Source organism: Phacochoerus africanus, chromosome 6, assembly GCF_016906955.1.
Source record: "Phacochoerus africanus isolate WHEZ1 chromosome 6, ROS_Pafr_v1, whole genome shotgun sequence".
Lineage (NCBI taxonomy): Eukaryota > Metazoa > Chordata > Mammalia > Artiodactyla > Suidae > Phacochoerus > Phacochoerus africanus.
The window spans coordinates 39,358,765-39,373,466 of NC_062549.1; the positions used below are offsets into that span (position 1 = coordinate 39,358,765).

Genomic DNA, 14,702 nt, shown 5'->3' on the forward strand with positions numbered 1-14,702 from the left:
GCAGTTATGTTAAAGTTCCTCTCTGATATTTCCAACATCAGAGTTATCTTTTTGTCTGGTTTCCTTAATTGCTTTAACTCTTGACAATGAATTCTTCTTGAATTTTTGGGTGTGCCTAATAATTTTTAAATTGTATAATGGACTTTGTGTATGGAAGAACAGTAGACATTATACCCAGAGTTAATGGGGATCAATATTTTGCTTTATAGGACACTGTGAATATTATTTAGCTTCTCCGAACCTCAATCTTGTTATCAGCAAAATGTGAATAAGCTCCAACTTCATAGAAATATTATTTAAAATATATAAAACATAAATTTAAAATAGTATTATCATTTGTCTGGTGATACAGTTTTATATATGGCAATTGGATTATACATAGTTTATTTTTTCCCTAAATGGTAACATCTTTTTTTTTCTGTTAACTAAAAAAATTCCATATCTCATTTAAAAAATTCTATTAATATAAAAATGTCCAAATTAGAAAGTCAGATGCCTCCATACATTTAATGAAGACCATATTGCAATCATTTATTCCTCTGCTCTTTCAATAAATAACATAAAGTGAAAATTTGGTGTCACTGTATTTGATTTAATGTTCACAAATACATGCATAAAAGCCAGAGATCTTCCAAAGATTTACTTTAGTATTTACTTTAAAAGTGGAAATAATATTTTTATGTGGTATGAAGACATGCCCCTGCTGTGATCCTTACTATATGCTGATTCCATGTGGGGGTGGGGATCATTCCCTAGACTAGAAACAGAGAATTCGGAAGGCATCAAGAAGGATGATATCACAAAGTATAAAAAAGCGTCGTGCTTTGTAAATGATCACATAACATTGTTAGGTGAAGAGAGGCTTCCTGAAGGTGCAGACCCAGGATTCCTGGCCAGAAAGGACAAAAGTGCCCTCTCTCTTGTACTTGCTAAGACCTGGGCAGCATTTCTTCCATGTCTGCAACGACGTAAGAGACAACAGCCCAAACAGCGGCAGCAACGTTCATCTGCTTTGGATCCATGACAGTCATGGTGTCTCCATGGGAGTGATGGAAAGAGAAATACTTATACAGGTCATCAAGTAGACTGGCTCCTGGGGAGAAACAAGGAAGAATTCTTAGTGAAGTGTTTTGACAGGCATTGCTGAACAGCTGCTCAGAAACCACTGTTCCTCCTTCTTTGCTTCATTCTTGCCTGTTCCTATTATACAGGCTGCAAGGGCAAAATAATGATGTCCCCAGCTTCTCTTGCAGCAAGAAATGGCCATGCAACACTATTCTGACTACTAGGCTACGAGTGGAAGGCTGTGGGAGAGTGCTAGAAAAGCCTTGACTTTGCTGACAAGAGTCAGGAAAATGCTCTCCTGCTGAATGAACAGGAGACGAGAAGTCTGTAACTGCAAGGGGGCAAAAAGTTCACACACGAAGAATGGCAGAGTGGAAAGAAAGAAGGAGCCTGGATTTAGAAAATATTGCAAGTCCACTGAATAAGTTCTACACTGCCTACTTCTGGACTCCCTGCTACATGAAGGAAAATAAACTTTATTTGAAAAGCAAGTGATACAAATGTCTTTCTCTCTCTATATGTGGTACTGCAGAGTGCAAATTCTGTACCTCCCCGATACAAAAGAAGTCAACGTGCCTTTGCTCAAGTTTTTCTTCTCAAATCATTCATTTACTTCCCATGAAACATCCCAGCAGCTTCAAAGACGCCAGCAGGAGCCTCTGCCCCACTTAAGAGCTTTCTTCTCATTCTTTTCTCTAGTTTTAGCCATGGACCCGAGACGCAGGGAAATCTTCGGTCTCCGAGACATCCTTCAGAAGCTACTGGGCCCATTCTGTGGGTTCCAATGGCAGTTCTTTAGCCTCTGGCCTAATTCATTTATTTACTTACGGTTATATCATGAAATATACCATACAGACATAAGATTGTAGAGAACAGACATGTATACTGTAAAGAGCGACAAAATAAAAGTACCCACGTGTCCATAACTCAGTGCAAGAAAGACAGCGGCAGTACCTTCGAAACCCATTGTATGAGCTGCTCCCCACCTCTTGCCTACGCCAGTGGATCCTCTCCTCCCCCAGGTACCCACTGTCCTGTTTTGCTTATGTGTTAACCACCTTGCTTTTCTCTAGTTTACCATATATCTCACCATTCTCTAGTGTCTAAATGGGAGTGCATTTGCTGGGCTATAGAGCATGTGTGTGTATTTAATTTTATCATGTGATGCCAAATGTTTTCCTTTTCAGTTTATCCTTCCATTGTCAATGTATGAGTCTTTCTCTTGCTTCACATTCTTTTTAGCACTTGGTATCATCAAGCTAATTTTTTTTTTTTGCCTTTTTGCCTTTTCTAGGGCCTCTCCCACAAAGCTAATTTTTATTAATCTGGTAGGTGTGAAATAGTCTCTCATATAGTCTTAATTTTTTTTTTTTTTTTTTTTTGCTATTTTAGGGCCACACCTGAAGCATATGGAGGTTCCCAGGCTAGGGGTTGAATCAGAGTTACAGCTGCCGCCCTATGCCATAGTCACAGCAACGCGGGATCCAAGCCGAGTCTGCGACCTACACTACAGCTCATGGCAATGACGGATCCTTACTTAACCCACTGAGCGAGGCCAGGGATCGATCCAACCCAAATCCTCATGATCCTAGTCAGGTTCATTAACCATTGAGCCAGTTCTTAATTTTAATTGTTAAAATTATTAATGAGCTTGAGCACGCTTTCATATATGCATTTTTTGCCATTTATATTTTCTCTTTTGTGAAAAATGCCTGTTCATGCATCTTGCTCATTTTTTAATTGATTTTTCTTATTGATTTGTAGGAATTCTTGCAATATTTTAGATACTAATTTTTTGTTCATAGTAATTTATATAAATGATTTCCCAGCTTGTGGCACTCTTTTATCATGCATGTTGAAGAACAGATGTTATTACTTTTAAGGTAGTTGAATTTATAAATCATTTCCTTTATGATTTTCACTTTTTATATTTTGTTTAAGTAATTTTTCCTTACCCTAATATCATAAAAATACTCTCTTTTCAAAAGCTTTTAAAGTTTTGCTTTTCATTTTTAAGTTCTTCATCTGTTTAGAATTGGGATTGATTTTGATGTAAGGTAGGTGCTTTTTTTTTTTTTTTGGCTGCACCGCACCCAAGACATGTGGAAGTTCCCCAGGCCAGGGATCCAACTCTTGCTTGCTGTGGTGCAGTGACCCAGAGCCACTGCAGTGACAACCCAGATCCTTAACCTGCTGTGGTGGGCTTCTCCTTTTTTTTTTTTTTAAAGGCCACATGCGTGGCATATGAAAGTTCTCCATACTAGAGGTCTAAATTGAGCTACAGCTGCCGGCCTAAGCCACAGCCACAGCAACGCCAGATCTGAGCTGCTTCTGCAACCTATGCCGAATCTCAGGGCAACACCGGATCCTTAACCCACTGAGTGGGGTCAGGGATTGAACCCTCATCCTCATGAATACTTGTCGGGTTTGTTTGCTGAGCCACAACGGGAATTCCTAGGCTTCTATTTCTATTTTTCAGTTGTTCCACCAAACCTCATTGACAAGTACATCTTTTTCCACTGGTCTGCAATACCAATTTTGCCATATATCAAATTCCTGACATATATAAGTTTGGGGGCATTCTAAGTTTGTCCATTCCTGTGACAATATCATAGCATCCTAATTAATATTACTATTCAATCCTTGTTATCTGGCGGGACAAGTTCCCTCACTTCTCCTTCCTCTTCAGGAACATCTTATGATTCTTGACTTTTGCTTTTTTGGATAAAGTTTAGAATGATTTTTAAGTTGTACAAAACTATCTTTGGATTTTGATGAGAATTGTGTTAATCTACATATCAATTTGGGGAGAACTAACATCTTTATATTAGGATATTGTGTTCTTATCCATGAGAATGGTATGTTGATAGGTTTCCATTTATTTAAGTCTTCTGTAATGTCTTTAAAGTTTGGCATGCATTTTGTTACTTTTCTTTCTTCTATGGTTTATATGTTTTTGTTGTGAACTGTAAATTATATATTTTTAAAAATTTGCATTTTCTGTTTGTGGCTGTCCATTAGTATCAGGCTGTATATCTGACTCATAAAATGGCAAGTAGTTCTTCTTTTACTAAACTTTGGAAGAGTTTGTCTAAGATAAGAATGATTCATTTCCTGGTTATTTTGTAGAACTCCTTACAAAACCATCAAAGTCTGATACTTTCTTCATGGTAAGAATTGTAACTAATGATTGAATTTCTATCCTGATTAGTAGGCTATTTAGATTTTGTGATTCTTCTTGAATTAACTTTGGAAATTACATTTTTCTGGGATGTGTGAGTTTTTCCAAAAAGTCAAAGTCATCAGCATAAAGTTGTTAGTTAATAATATCCTGCTTTTATCTTTATGTCTGCAGCATATATAGGGAGTACTCTTTTTCATTATGTTTTTTTTTAAAGACATACTCAAGGATGAATTTATTTATTTATTTATTTATTTATTTATTTATTTATTTATTTATCTTTTTTGCCTTTTTAGGGCCACACCCACAGCAAATGGAGGTTCCCAGGCTAGGGGTCAAATTGGAGCTACAGCCGCCGGCTGTAACACAGGATCCCAGCAAAGTCTGCAGCCTCCACCATAGCTCATGGCAATGCCCAATCCCCAACCCACTGAGCGAGGCCAGGGATGAACCTGCATCATCATGGATACTTGTCAGGTTTGTTAGCCACTGAGCCACGACAGGAACTCCTCTTTTTCATTCTTGATACTTGTAATTGGCGTCTTCTTTCTTTTTTGTTCATCTATCTTGCCAGCAATTTGTCAGTTGTATTACTCTTTCAGAAGAAAGAAAAAAGGAAAGAAAGAAAGAAAGAAAGAAAGAAAGAGAGAAAGAGAGAAAGAAAGAGAGAGAGAAAGAAAGAAAGAAAGAAAGAAAGAAAGAAAGAAAGAAAGAAAGAAAGAAAGAAAGAAAGAAAGAAAGAGAAAGAAGGGAAGGAAGGAAGGAAGGAGGAAAGAGAAGGAAAGGATGAATTTTGGGATTTTTTGGATTAGTAATTTTTTTCATTATTGATTTCCAGTTTAATTCTTAGAGAATGTGGACTATATGAAATAAATTCTTTGAGTTTTGCAGAGATTTTCTCCATGGCCTATTGGATGATCCATTTTATAAAGGTTACATGTGTTGAAAAGAATATGCTTTCAGCAGAACGTGCTTGTGTTTGAACAAGCTTGTTAACTGTATTCTTCAACTCCTTTAATTCCTTTTTGATTTATTATCTGGTTTATCAGTTTTGAGAGAGATGTGTGAAAATGTCCTGAGATTTCGGATGTGTTATTGTTCTTGTGGTTCCAACAATTTCATATATATATATATATTCATATATGTATATAGTATGTGTGTGTGTATATATATTTATATGTATATAGTATGTGTGTGTGTGTATATATTTATATGTATATGGTGTGTGTGTGTATATATTTATATATATATATATATATATAAATATATATGAAAGTTGCTATTAGGGGCACACAAACTGAGAATTACATCTTCCTGGTAAGTTGAATATTTTTATTAATATGTAGTCATCCTCTTCATTTGTAGTAATGCTTTTTGTCTTGAGATCTAATTTTACCTAATATAATATATCTACATCTCCTTCCTCGTATGTCTTTTCCCATCAATTTACTCATGGTCTGCTTTTGTTTTTATATTTTTAGGAGTTTCTCACATGAAGAGTTTAAAGTTGAATTTTTAAAATCTAGTCTAAAAATCTTTGTTAACTAGAAATTATAATACATTTACATAGAGTATGATTATCGTTAAATTGGACTCATTTATACCATCTTAGTTTTTGCTTTCTTTTTAAAATTTTTTGTTATTTTTAAAATTTTTTATTTTTTGAGGTATAGTTAATTTATGTATTAGTTTTAAATGTACAGCAAAGTGACTGTTATATATATATAATATATATGTACATATATATAACAATATATATATAACTGATTTATGTGTGTATATAATATGTATATATTATATATAATTTATATACATAAAGGAATCTTTTTGTTTTTCAGATTCCTTTCCATTATAGGTTTTTAGTTTTTGCTTTCTAGGTTTTTTTTTTTCCTTTTTTTTCTTACTCGCCTTTGTGTTGATTTTTTTTTTCCCTCCTACCATTCCCACCCCCAAACCCCAGCTCTACTTATTTGGAAGTTACACATTTTATTTCAGTTCTCTCAGTGGAGACCTTAGGTGATATAGCTTCTATATTTATCTAAAGTTAATCAGTACCTTACATCAGGTCACTAGGGCCCCACGTTTTGTCTCCTGTGCCAGATGCATGCACTCCTCCTTAAAACCCATGCACGAGGAAAATAGGAATCGGCAGATACCCTCAGACAAAGGCTCCGGAGATTTCTTACCTCTTATAGATTCTCACTTCATCACTTTTCACCTCTGAGGAAGTCCCTTACTTTGCCTTATGGGCATATATTATAGAAAGACAGTTACTGTTTATCCAGTTTTTGGGGGGGATGGAATAAGAAATCTGAGAACTTCTGGTCTATCGCATCACCAGAGTTCTCTTCTCCCTATCTTCTACTTCCTGCTCTGCAGAGTGGACCTTCTCATCGGTCCTGAACCCCTTGTTGCCTCAGGATGCCATCTAGATTTTCTCTATACCACTAAACTTTTTAAAACTTTGTACTAAGGGGAGCTCCCATTATGGCTCAGCAGTGATGAACCTGCCTAGTATCCATGAAGAAGTGGGTTTGATCCTTGGCCCTGCTCAGTAAGTTAAGGATCTTGCATTGCCATGAGCTGTGGCATAGGTCGCAGATGTGGGTCAGATCTGGTGTTGCTGTGGCTGTGGTATAGGCTTCAGCTGCAGCTTCGAATCAGCCCTTAGCCTGGGAACTTCCATATGCTGCAGGTGCGGCCCTAAAAAGACAAAACAGAAACAAAACCAAAAAACTTTGTACTGGAGTTCCTGTCGTGGTGCAGCGGAAACAAATCCAACTAGGAACCACGAGGTTGTGGGTTCGATCCCTGGCCCCACTCAGTGGGTTAAGGATCTGGCATTGCTGTGAGCTGTGGTGTAGGTTGCAGACGAGGCTCGGATCTGGCATTGCTGTGGCTGTTGTGGACGCCGGCAGCTGTAGCTCTAATTAGACCCCTAGGCCTGGGAACCTCCACATGCCATGGGTGCGGCCATAAAAAGACAAAAAACAAACAAACAAAAAATAAATAAAACTAAAAAAAAAAGCGCAAAGGAAAACAACTTTGTAGGCTTCCCCATACCTATGTCCCACAACTCCTTGCTCGGAAGTAGGATATGGATTTACCTCTATTCATAGTTCACATTGCGTTCAGCTATGGTGCTGTTAAACACAACACAAGCCAGTGAGGCAAAATATACATATAAAAGGAAGTTCAATACTCAACGCTGACAACACCCATCAAACCCTTCACCTGGGCTGAGGAGCATTCTTCCTCTTCAGTGATTTTTCTTTCTAAACTAGTGAAACATGCTTTCTGTTCATCCAGTAGCTCTGAATGGGTGGGATTTTTACCATTATCCAGCCTAATAATGTATAGCCGGAGCTGAGGTCCATGAGTGTTCAGAAGGTACAATCCAATTCAGCTGGACAAATACTTGAGTTCCTATAACATTCTAGGCCGCGGGCTAAGACCTAAAGGCCAAAAAGATGGTCTCTGCTCTCCAAAGCTTACTCTGCAGTAGAGGCAGAGAAAACATGTCCACGAGTAATAAAAAGACTGTTAGAATGTACTGAGTGGAGAGCTATAAACAAGCATGGTGGTGAAGAGCTGCCTGGAGAGACAGACTGCGGGACAAGGACCAGGCCCAGATGATGCTATATGCCAGCCCAGATGATGCTATATGACAGCCTCTGAAATCCTCTGGAAAGCACGGGGAGGAAGATAAACAAACGTGCATTGAAAAGGCCAGTGGTCCATTTTTAAACCAGAAGAGACTCTATGCCATGAGCTCACAGCACACCCAGGAGAGGCGCATATGCGTGTTTATGCTGGGAGGAGCTAGAAACATCTGAGCAGAAACCCTGACATTTTAGAACGAGCTGAAGCTGGTGAGAAGCATGTCCTCTCTCTGGCTCTCAGACGGCCTCCGAAGGTTGTCAAATTCACATAACAGTTAAGGATGAAATCAAGGAGCTCAAAGGACAGAGGTCACTGAGGGCAGAGAGAAGGTGAATCAGAATTGTGGACATCAAGAAATAGGAAACAGATAGAATGTGGCTTGCCTGGGGCTGTTTTGCTCCCATTTAGAGTTTCTTAAAGGCACGGGGCATGGGGGCCGACAGACAAGGCTCCAAATCCCCTATTGAAAAAATAGAAGCATGAACTATTTGTACATGCCCTCTTCAAGGCCTCTGAAATTCTCTTTCTGTCTCAGACAGAAAGAAACTGACTGCCAGAAGGCCGGGAATTTGGCTGCCTCCTTTTAGAACCAGTGACTTAAGGAAAGCATCTCCTCGGAGATCATCTAAGTTCCCAGGAACATTTTACAAAACTGAAACAACTCCAGAAGGTCTGGTACCACCAGTGAGAATGCTGATAACCACAGGAGATAGGAGAGCAGGCCTGCTGGCTGCCTTGCAGCTTTGTCTCTGCAGCTCCAGGGAGACATTTTATCAGTGACAGCTACTGATCCAAAAGACCAGCGCTGAGAAAGAGCCTGCCCTGCAGTTTCTGAGAGCACCTGACAGGGCAGGGTGTGTGTGTGTGTGTGGGGAAATGCTAACTATCCTTAGGGGTAAATCGCACAGTATCTTTTGACAGGTGCATGAGCTTTGAATAAAGAACCATGGAATGCTTTTTTGAAGTAGAAAGCTGGTGGGAAGGCGCCTGCTCTGAAGGCTGATAGTCACCCCTTGGAACAAACGACAGCATGGTTAAGGCAGTTGCCCTTTAGGAAGTAATTTCTAAGGGAAATTTGGAATTTAAGGATGTGAAGACATATCTTGGAGCTTGTCAGTTAAGCAGACGATGGGCCTAAACAGGGAGATATTGTTGAGAGAACATAGGGGTTAGAGTCAGAAAGGATGGGGTTCAAATTTAAACTCTTCTGCTTAATAACTGGGGGAATTTGGGAGATTCAAGTAAGGCCGTTTGGCCTCAGTTTCCTCACTCAAGTTCAAGATGCTGCTGAGGATGAGTAGGCACTCAGTGAATACTTAATTGTAGATATGATATATCGACAAGGATGACCCAACACACCCACAACAGCGCGATCGGTTAAATACAACTCGAAGGATTTAACGTTCTCATTTAATAATCACGGTTCTGAGGACTGTTCTTAAAGACAGCAGAGTTGGACCATGAGGTCTACGTGTGACCTCGCCTTGACTCCAGTTTGGATTATTTTTCCTTCTCCTTCTCTTTCCCCTTCTTCTCTCTAGCCTCTCCGAATCCTTTTGTTTGTTTGGTTGTTTTTTTTTTTTTTTTGTAAACATTCATCTCACAAAAATGTTTTCCAGCTGTGTGACTGGGTGAAGATGGTCCAATGAATATTAAGAAATACATGACCTGCCCAACACTGTTCACAGCAGATTCCCATCTTGACAGAGCGATCCCAGGAGTGACTACGGTCTGTGCAGGATATGGCAACAAGATGAAATGAATACCCACTAGTTCCTGAAAGGTGGATGGGTACATACACCAAGAGTCTCACAGCCTCCTCTTACTGTAGGGTGGCTCTCATGCATATGTAATCAGTGCGTTTTCATGTACACAAATTAAGCAACTCATGCTATGAGAAGATTTTGAAAGCCCTGTGAGAGCTTTGAAAGTTTAAACGCAAGTCTGTGATTTTGGTGCACACATTGGCTGTTGCAATGCTGCATGAAGGATGCAAGCAGCTGTGGAAAATCCATTTCTCCTTTATAAACAGATCTTGGAACAGTCTAGCGTATGCAATTTAATTACAGTGTAATGTATTACAGACATTTCCTGATCATTATAATTACAGGGTTAGAGAAGAATGTTATGGTCTTAACTTATTCCCTGCAAGAAAACTTGGTCTCCCTAGAATCTATAAAATATAAAATTACATTTAAAGTTTAATTAAAATTATTATTTCCTTCAGCCACATTATCAAATGAAAACACGTTATTACCAAAATAATTAGGAAATCAATTCACAGAATTTGCAGACATTTAATCTCTCTTTTCAAAAGGGGCAGTTTTATCCCTGCTATATTAAGTCTCATTGAAAATTAGAGGGAGACACAGCTAATTAATAGCTTCCTAACCCATTGCTCTCCACTCTCCAGAAGAGAAAGCAACTTATAAGAGGGAAAGGCAAAAAAGAGTAAAACGAAGAAAAGTAGAGGATAGGAAAGGGAAAATCATCCCAGATCCAAAGTCCATGGAACGTGTTATAGCTTTAGTTTCTAAATTCTCACCTTACCCAAGAATTTGTAAGCCTGTGTTAAAAAGTTTCTGGTGCTCCACTAAGGATTTGCACTGTCCACCTCTTTGGAGAACCTGGATTGGAGGCTGGGATAATTTTGACTGCAGAGCCTGGGTCGACACCGACCCGGGTCGGGCGCCAGCGGAAGACCCCCAGTTTACTTGAACCTGAACTCTGTGACAATGATTCATCTTTCCATGAAGTTGAAGAACTGGATGGCTGTAGCCAGACTAAGTACTTCTATATGAAGATGGTACACAGACTCTCCAAATACGGGCATAACAGGAAGAACACTATTGGTTGAGTGCCTCCCGGGTGCCTAGTGTTTTTTGGAGATTATTTCACTTAATTTCCCAAGTGACCTCATGAAGGGGTGAAAAATCACATGTCTGCAACAGATGGAAAATTGATTTAAATAACTTGTCCAGGAGTTTCCGCTGTAGCTCAGAAGGTTAAGAACCCGACTACCATACGTGAGGATTCAGGTTTGATCCCTGGCCTCACTCAATGCGTTAAAGATCTGGTGTTGCTGTGGCTGTGGCGTAGGCTGACAGCTACAGATTCCCATTCAGTCCCTAGCCCAGGAACTTCCACATGCCATGGGTGTGATCCTAAAAACAATAAAAATAATAAATAAATAAATAAATAAATAAATAAGTCAGCAGCAGAGACAGGATTCAAATCCAGGTGTCTCTGATCTGAAAACCAGGCTCGTAACCAGTTTTATGCACCTTCTCTCCCTGCCCTTCCCAGGACATCGGTAACAGCTTTTTCCCGGGTGGGGAATGTGTGTATGGTTTGCTCCACTGCTGCTCTGCTTTCCATCCCTATTTTGCTGCAGGACAAGAAGATGGAAATTCAAGCTGGAGGTATCCTGGGCCATGAAATAGAGTGAATGCTTGAATCAGGTTCACACCGTGGGCTCAGGCAGCCTGGGACAACCCATTAGAACAGCCCTCCTGACACCAAGTCCCCTGTCCTGCTCAAGTCCCCAGCCTCTGCACGGGCTGCCAATCCTCCTGGGAGCTCCCAGCCATCCTACCTAAAACCCACCCTTCCCTTCTGACCATTTGTTACTCCCGTACCCTACTTCTTCCCCCCCCCCAATTTTTTGGGGGCAGTGGATTGATGTAGGATCTCAGTTCCTAGACCAGGGGTTGGGGAATGAACTCCGGCCACAGCAGTGAAGGTGCCAAGTCTTAACCACTAGACCACCACAGAACCCCTTTTCCCCCCTTTTTCATAGCACTTTCTACTACCTAAAACTATAACACTCTTGAAATGATTTCATTTTTTTCTGCCTGTCTTTGCCACTAGAAAGTAGGAGCAGGGATTTTGTCTCTTTTACCCTAATCCTTGATGCCTAGTTGGTAGCAGATGCTCAGTAAAGGTTGAATCACTGAATGGATAAATGGATGGATTATTAAATACCTAATGGGACACAGGCAGAGATAAATACTGGCTTCATTCTCCCTCTCTATAGCAGCTTTTGCTGAGTAAATCCTATTTTCTGGGATTCTCCTCCCAGCTATTGCCTTGGGGAATGACAAGAAGATTCTTGTTACCAAAAACATGGGTATTTCACATATAAACTGGGATCCCAAACACTCTCTTATGTACTCACTACTCAGTGTGTTCTTCTACTTTTCATCCCTGTTACAGGAATTATCCACGACTTGAAAATAAGACCAAAGGTGGGCAGCACATCCATTCAGTATCATTTAGGGGCGACATTCATGAAAAGATTATCTAAGACAATGTAATTAGTGTGACTCAGGGGCTTACTATTGATTAACGTCTCAGACTTAGTGACGTTATATGGGAAGGCATAGATATTTAGTCTAGGAGAGATGAAAATTATTTCTGTCTCAAAGAACATTTGTTTCCAAAGGCTAGAGTTTGTTGGTCTCTAAGACTTTAACCAGTTAACCAGTTTTTATCTAACTCTGCCATCTTAGGTTAATATTTATTAAGTTCTATAAACTCGGTTTCTCCACTGCTCTGTGACTTGGTATGGATATCTTACTGATTCCCAGATTTGTGAACGAGTTGAATAAAATCTTTGACATGTTCATTTTTTATTTGCATGAGGATCATGAGTTTGCCTTTTAGAAAATTATAATTTAATACCACTCCCTACAGCTTTAAAGGAATCGTCACAGTCATGTTTCTTTTAAAGGTTCAATGACTTGGGGTCCCTGTGTATGATTTTATCTGTGATTATCCTAAGAGCACAAGAGCAACCTGGTCCCCAGTATAAAGGCTTGCCTTTTGCCCTCTCCCTATAGGGTAGTAGATGGTGGTCAGGCATGAGAAGGGTTGGAAGGAAAATAAAAGCAAATTCTATACACAGGCAGACACATACATATAAACGTATGTGTATATGTCTACATATGCACATACATAAATATATGTATATATATATGTGCTTCTGTGTATATATAAAATTGGACTTGTCCTCAACACCTACCTACCCCTTAAGACCCAAATTTCTTGCCTGACCTGCCTCACACCTTCCACATGCTGGTCATGATTTTTGCATTTCAGAAAATCACAATTTTATTTTATTTTATTTATTTTATTTTTGTCTTTTTTAGGGCCACACCCACAGCATATGGAGGTTCCCAGGCTGCGGGTGGAATTGGATCTGTAAGCTGCCAACCTACACCATAGCCACAGCAATGTGGGATCTGAGCCTCATCTGCAACCTACACCACAGCTCATGGCAACACTGGATCCTTAACCCACTGAGCGAGGCCAGGTCAAACCTGCATCCTCACGGTTCCCAGTCGGGTTCGTTAACCACTGAGCCGTGACAGGAACTCCAGAAAATTACAATTTAATACCACCGACCAATGAACCTTAAAAGCACAATCACATTCACATGCGATAGGGTCCTTATCTTCGAATTTAATAATTTTATGTATGTGCATGTGTAGGTATTTTCCGTGTATAGCTATAAAGAAACACCCATACCACTCTTGCTTTCTACATTTTTTGGTAACTCAAACTAATGTCGACACTTCCTCTGAGAGGGGTAATTTTGAGTCTTACTCATGTTTATAGGTCAGCTTCAATTTGTTACTCTCCTTTTGTCTATACAGAAATTTTTGCTCACTTTACTTTCATGGCCTGATGTTAAGAGAGCTTCCACTTCATTGTACAACGTGACTCCTTGTAAACACCTTTTTGTAGTTCTCACCTCACCTGTGGAATGATGCTTCTAAGAAAACATCAGTAAAAACTGTCTCTGACAGGAGTTCCCGATGTGGTGCAGTAGATTAAGAATCCAACTGAAGTGGCCGAGTTGCTGAGGCGGCCCAAGTTTGACCCCTGGCCTGGCACAGTGGGTTACAGATCTGGCATTGCCCCAGCTGCAGCATAGGTCACAGCTGTGATTCGGATTCACTCCCTGGACCTGGAACTTCCATATGCTGTGCATGTGGCCATTAAAAAAAAAAAAAAATCTCTGACAGAGCAAGCTGTGAGAATATTCATTGCATAGGGGTCCTCTGACTTGAAAAGATTCTAAGATAATTTCCAGGGTGCAGTTGACAACAACAGCCTTAAAATCATTATAGTTTTCTAGAATTGTGTTCAAGTGGACAGATTTTGATTTCTGGCTACAGATGCATAAAGGTTACAAAGCCACTGAGCAGTGGCAGGCAGATGTTTGTAGATATATGCCTTCGTTTCTGCTTGCCACCTCCCATTCTGTTGGCAAGCAGACACAAAAGGGTGAGATGAGCTGGACGTATTACATGAACATGCTGCTCTGGACCTGATTCTGGAAGGCTGGTTGGCAGGGGTGCTGCGAGGATGCCTGGTGCCATGGGGGAGCTGGAGCAAGCCACTGTTAAGCGACTGCAGTATTGGAGGCTAATGGGTATAGACGAAGATGTCCATCCAGGACAGAGGTTGCAAGGGAGACTCTACGAACATCTGACAAGTGATGGCCAGGCTGATGGATTTATAAAATTTATTTTTTTATCTTTGTCTTTTTCTTTTAGGGTCACACCCGTGGCCTATGAAAGTTCCCACGCTGGGGATCGAATCAAAGCTGTAGCTGCCAGCCTATGCCACAGCCACAGCAACTCGGTATCTGAGCTGCGTCTGCGAACTATACCACAGCTCTCGGCAATGCCCAATTCTTAACCCACTGAGCAAGGCCAGGGATCAAACCCATGTCCTCATGGATATTAGTTGGGTTCATTACTGCTGAGCCACGATGGGAACTCCT

General features: G+C 40.1%; 1 protein-coding gene across 1 annotated transcript in view; it reads right to left on the reverse strand.

The window, feature by feature from the left end:
- Window positions 1-571: 571 nt before the first annotated feature.
- Window positions 572-14,702, reverse strand: part of CPQ (carboxypeptidase Q) — a 373,724-nt gene continuing 359,593 nt past the window's right edge. Inside the window, exon 7 of the mRNA XM_047783560.1 lies at window positions 572-1,093. Coding sequence (XP_047639516.1) covers window positions 930-1,093 — 164 coding nt within the window. The 3' untranslated portion in view covers window positions 572-929. The remainder of the gene's footprint in view (window positions 1,094-14,702) is intronic.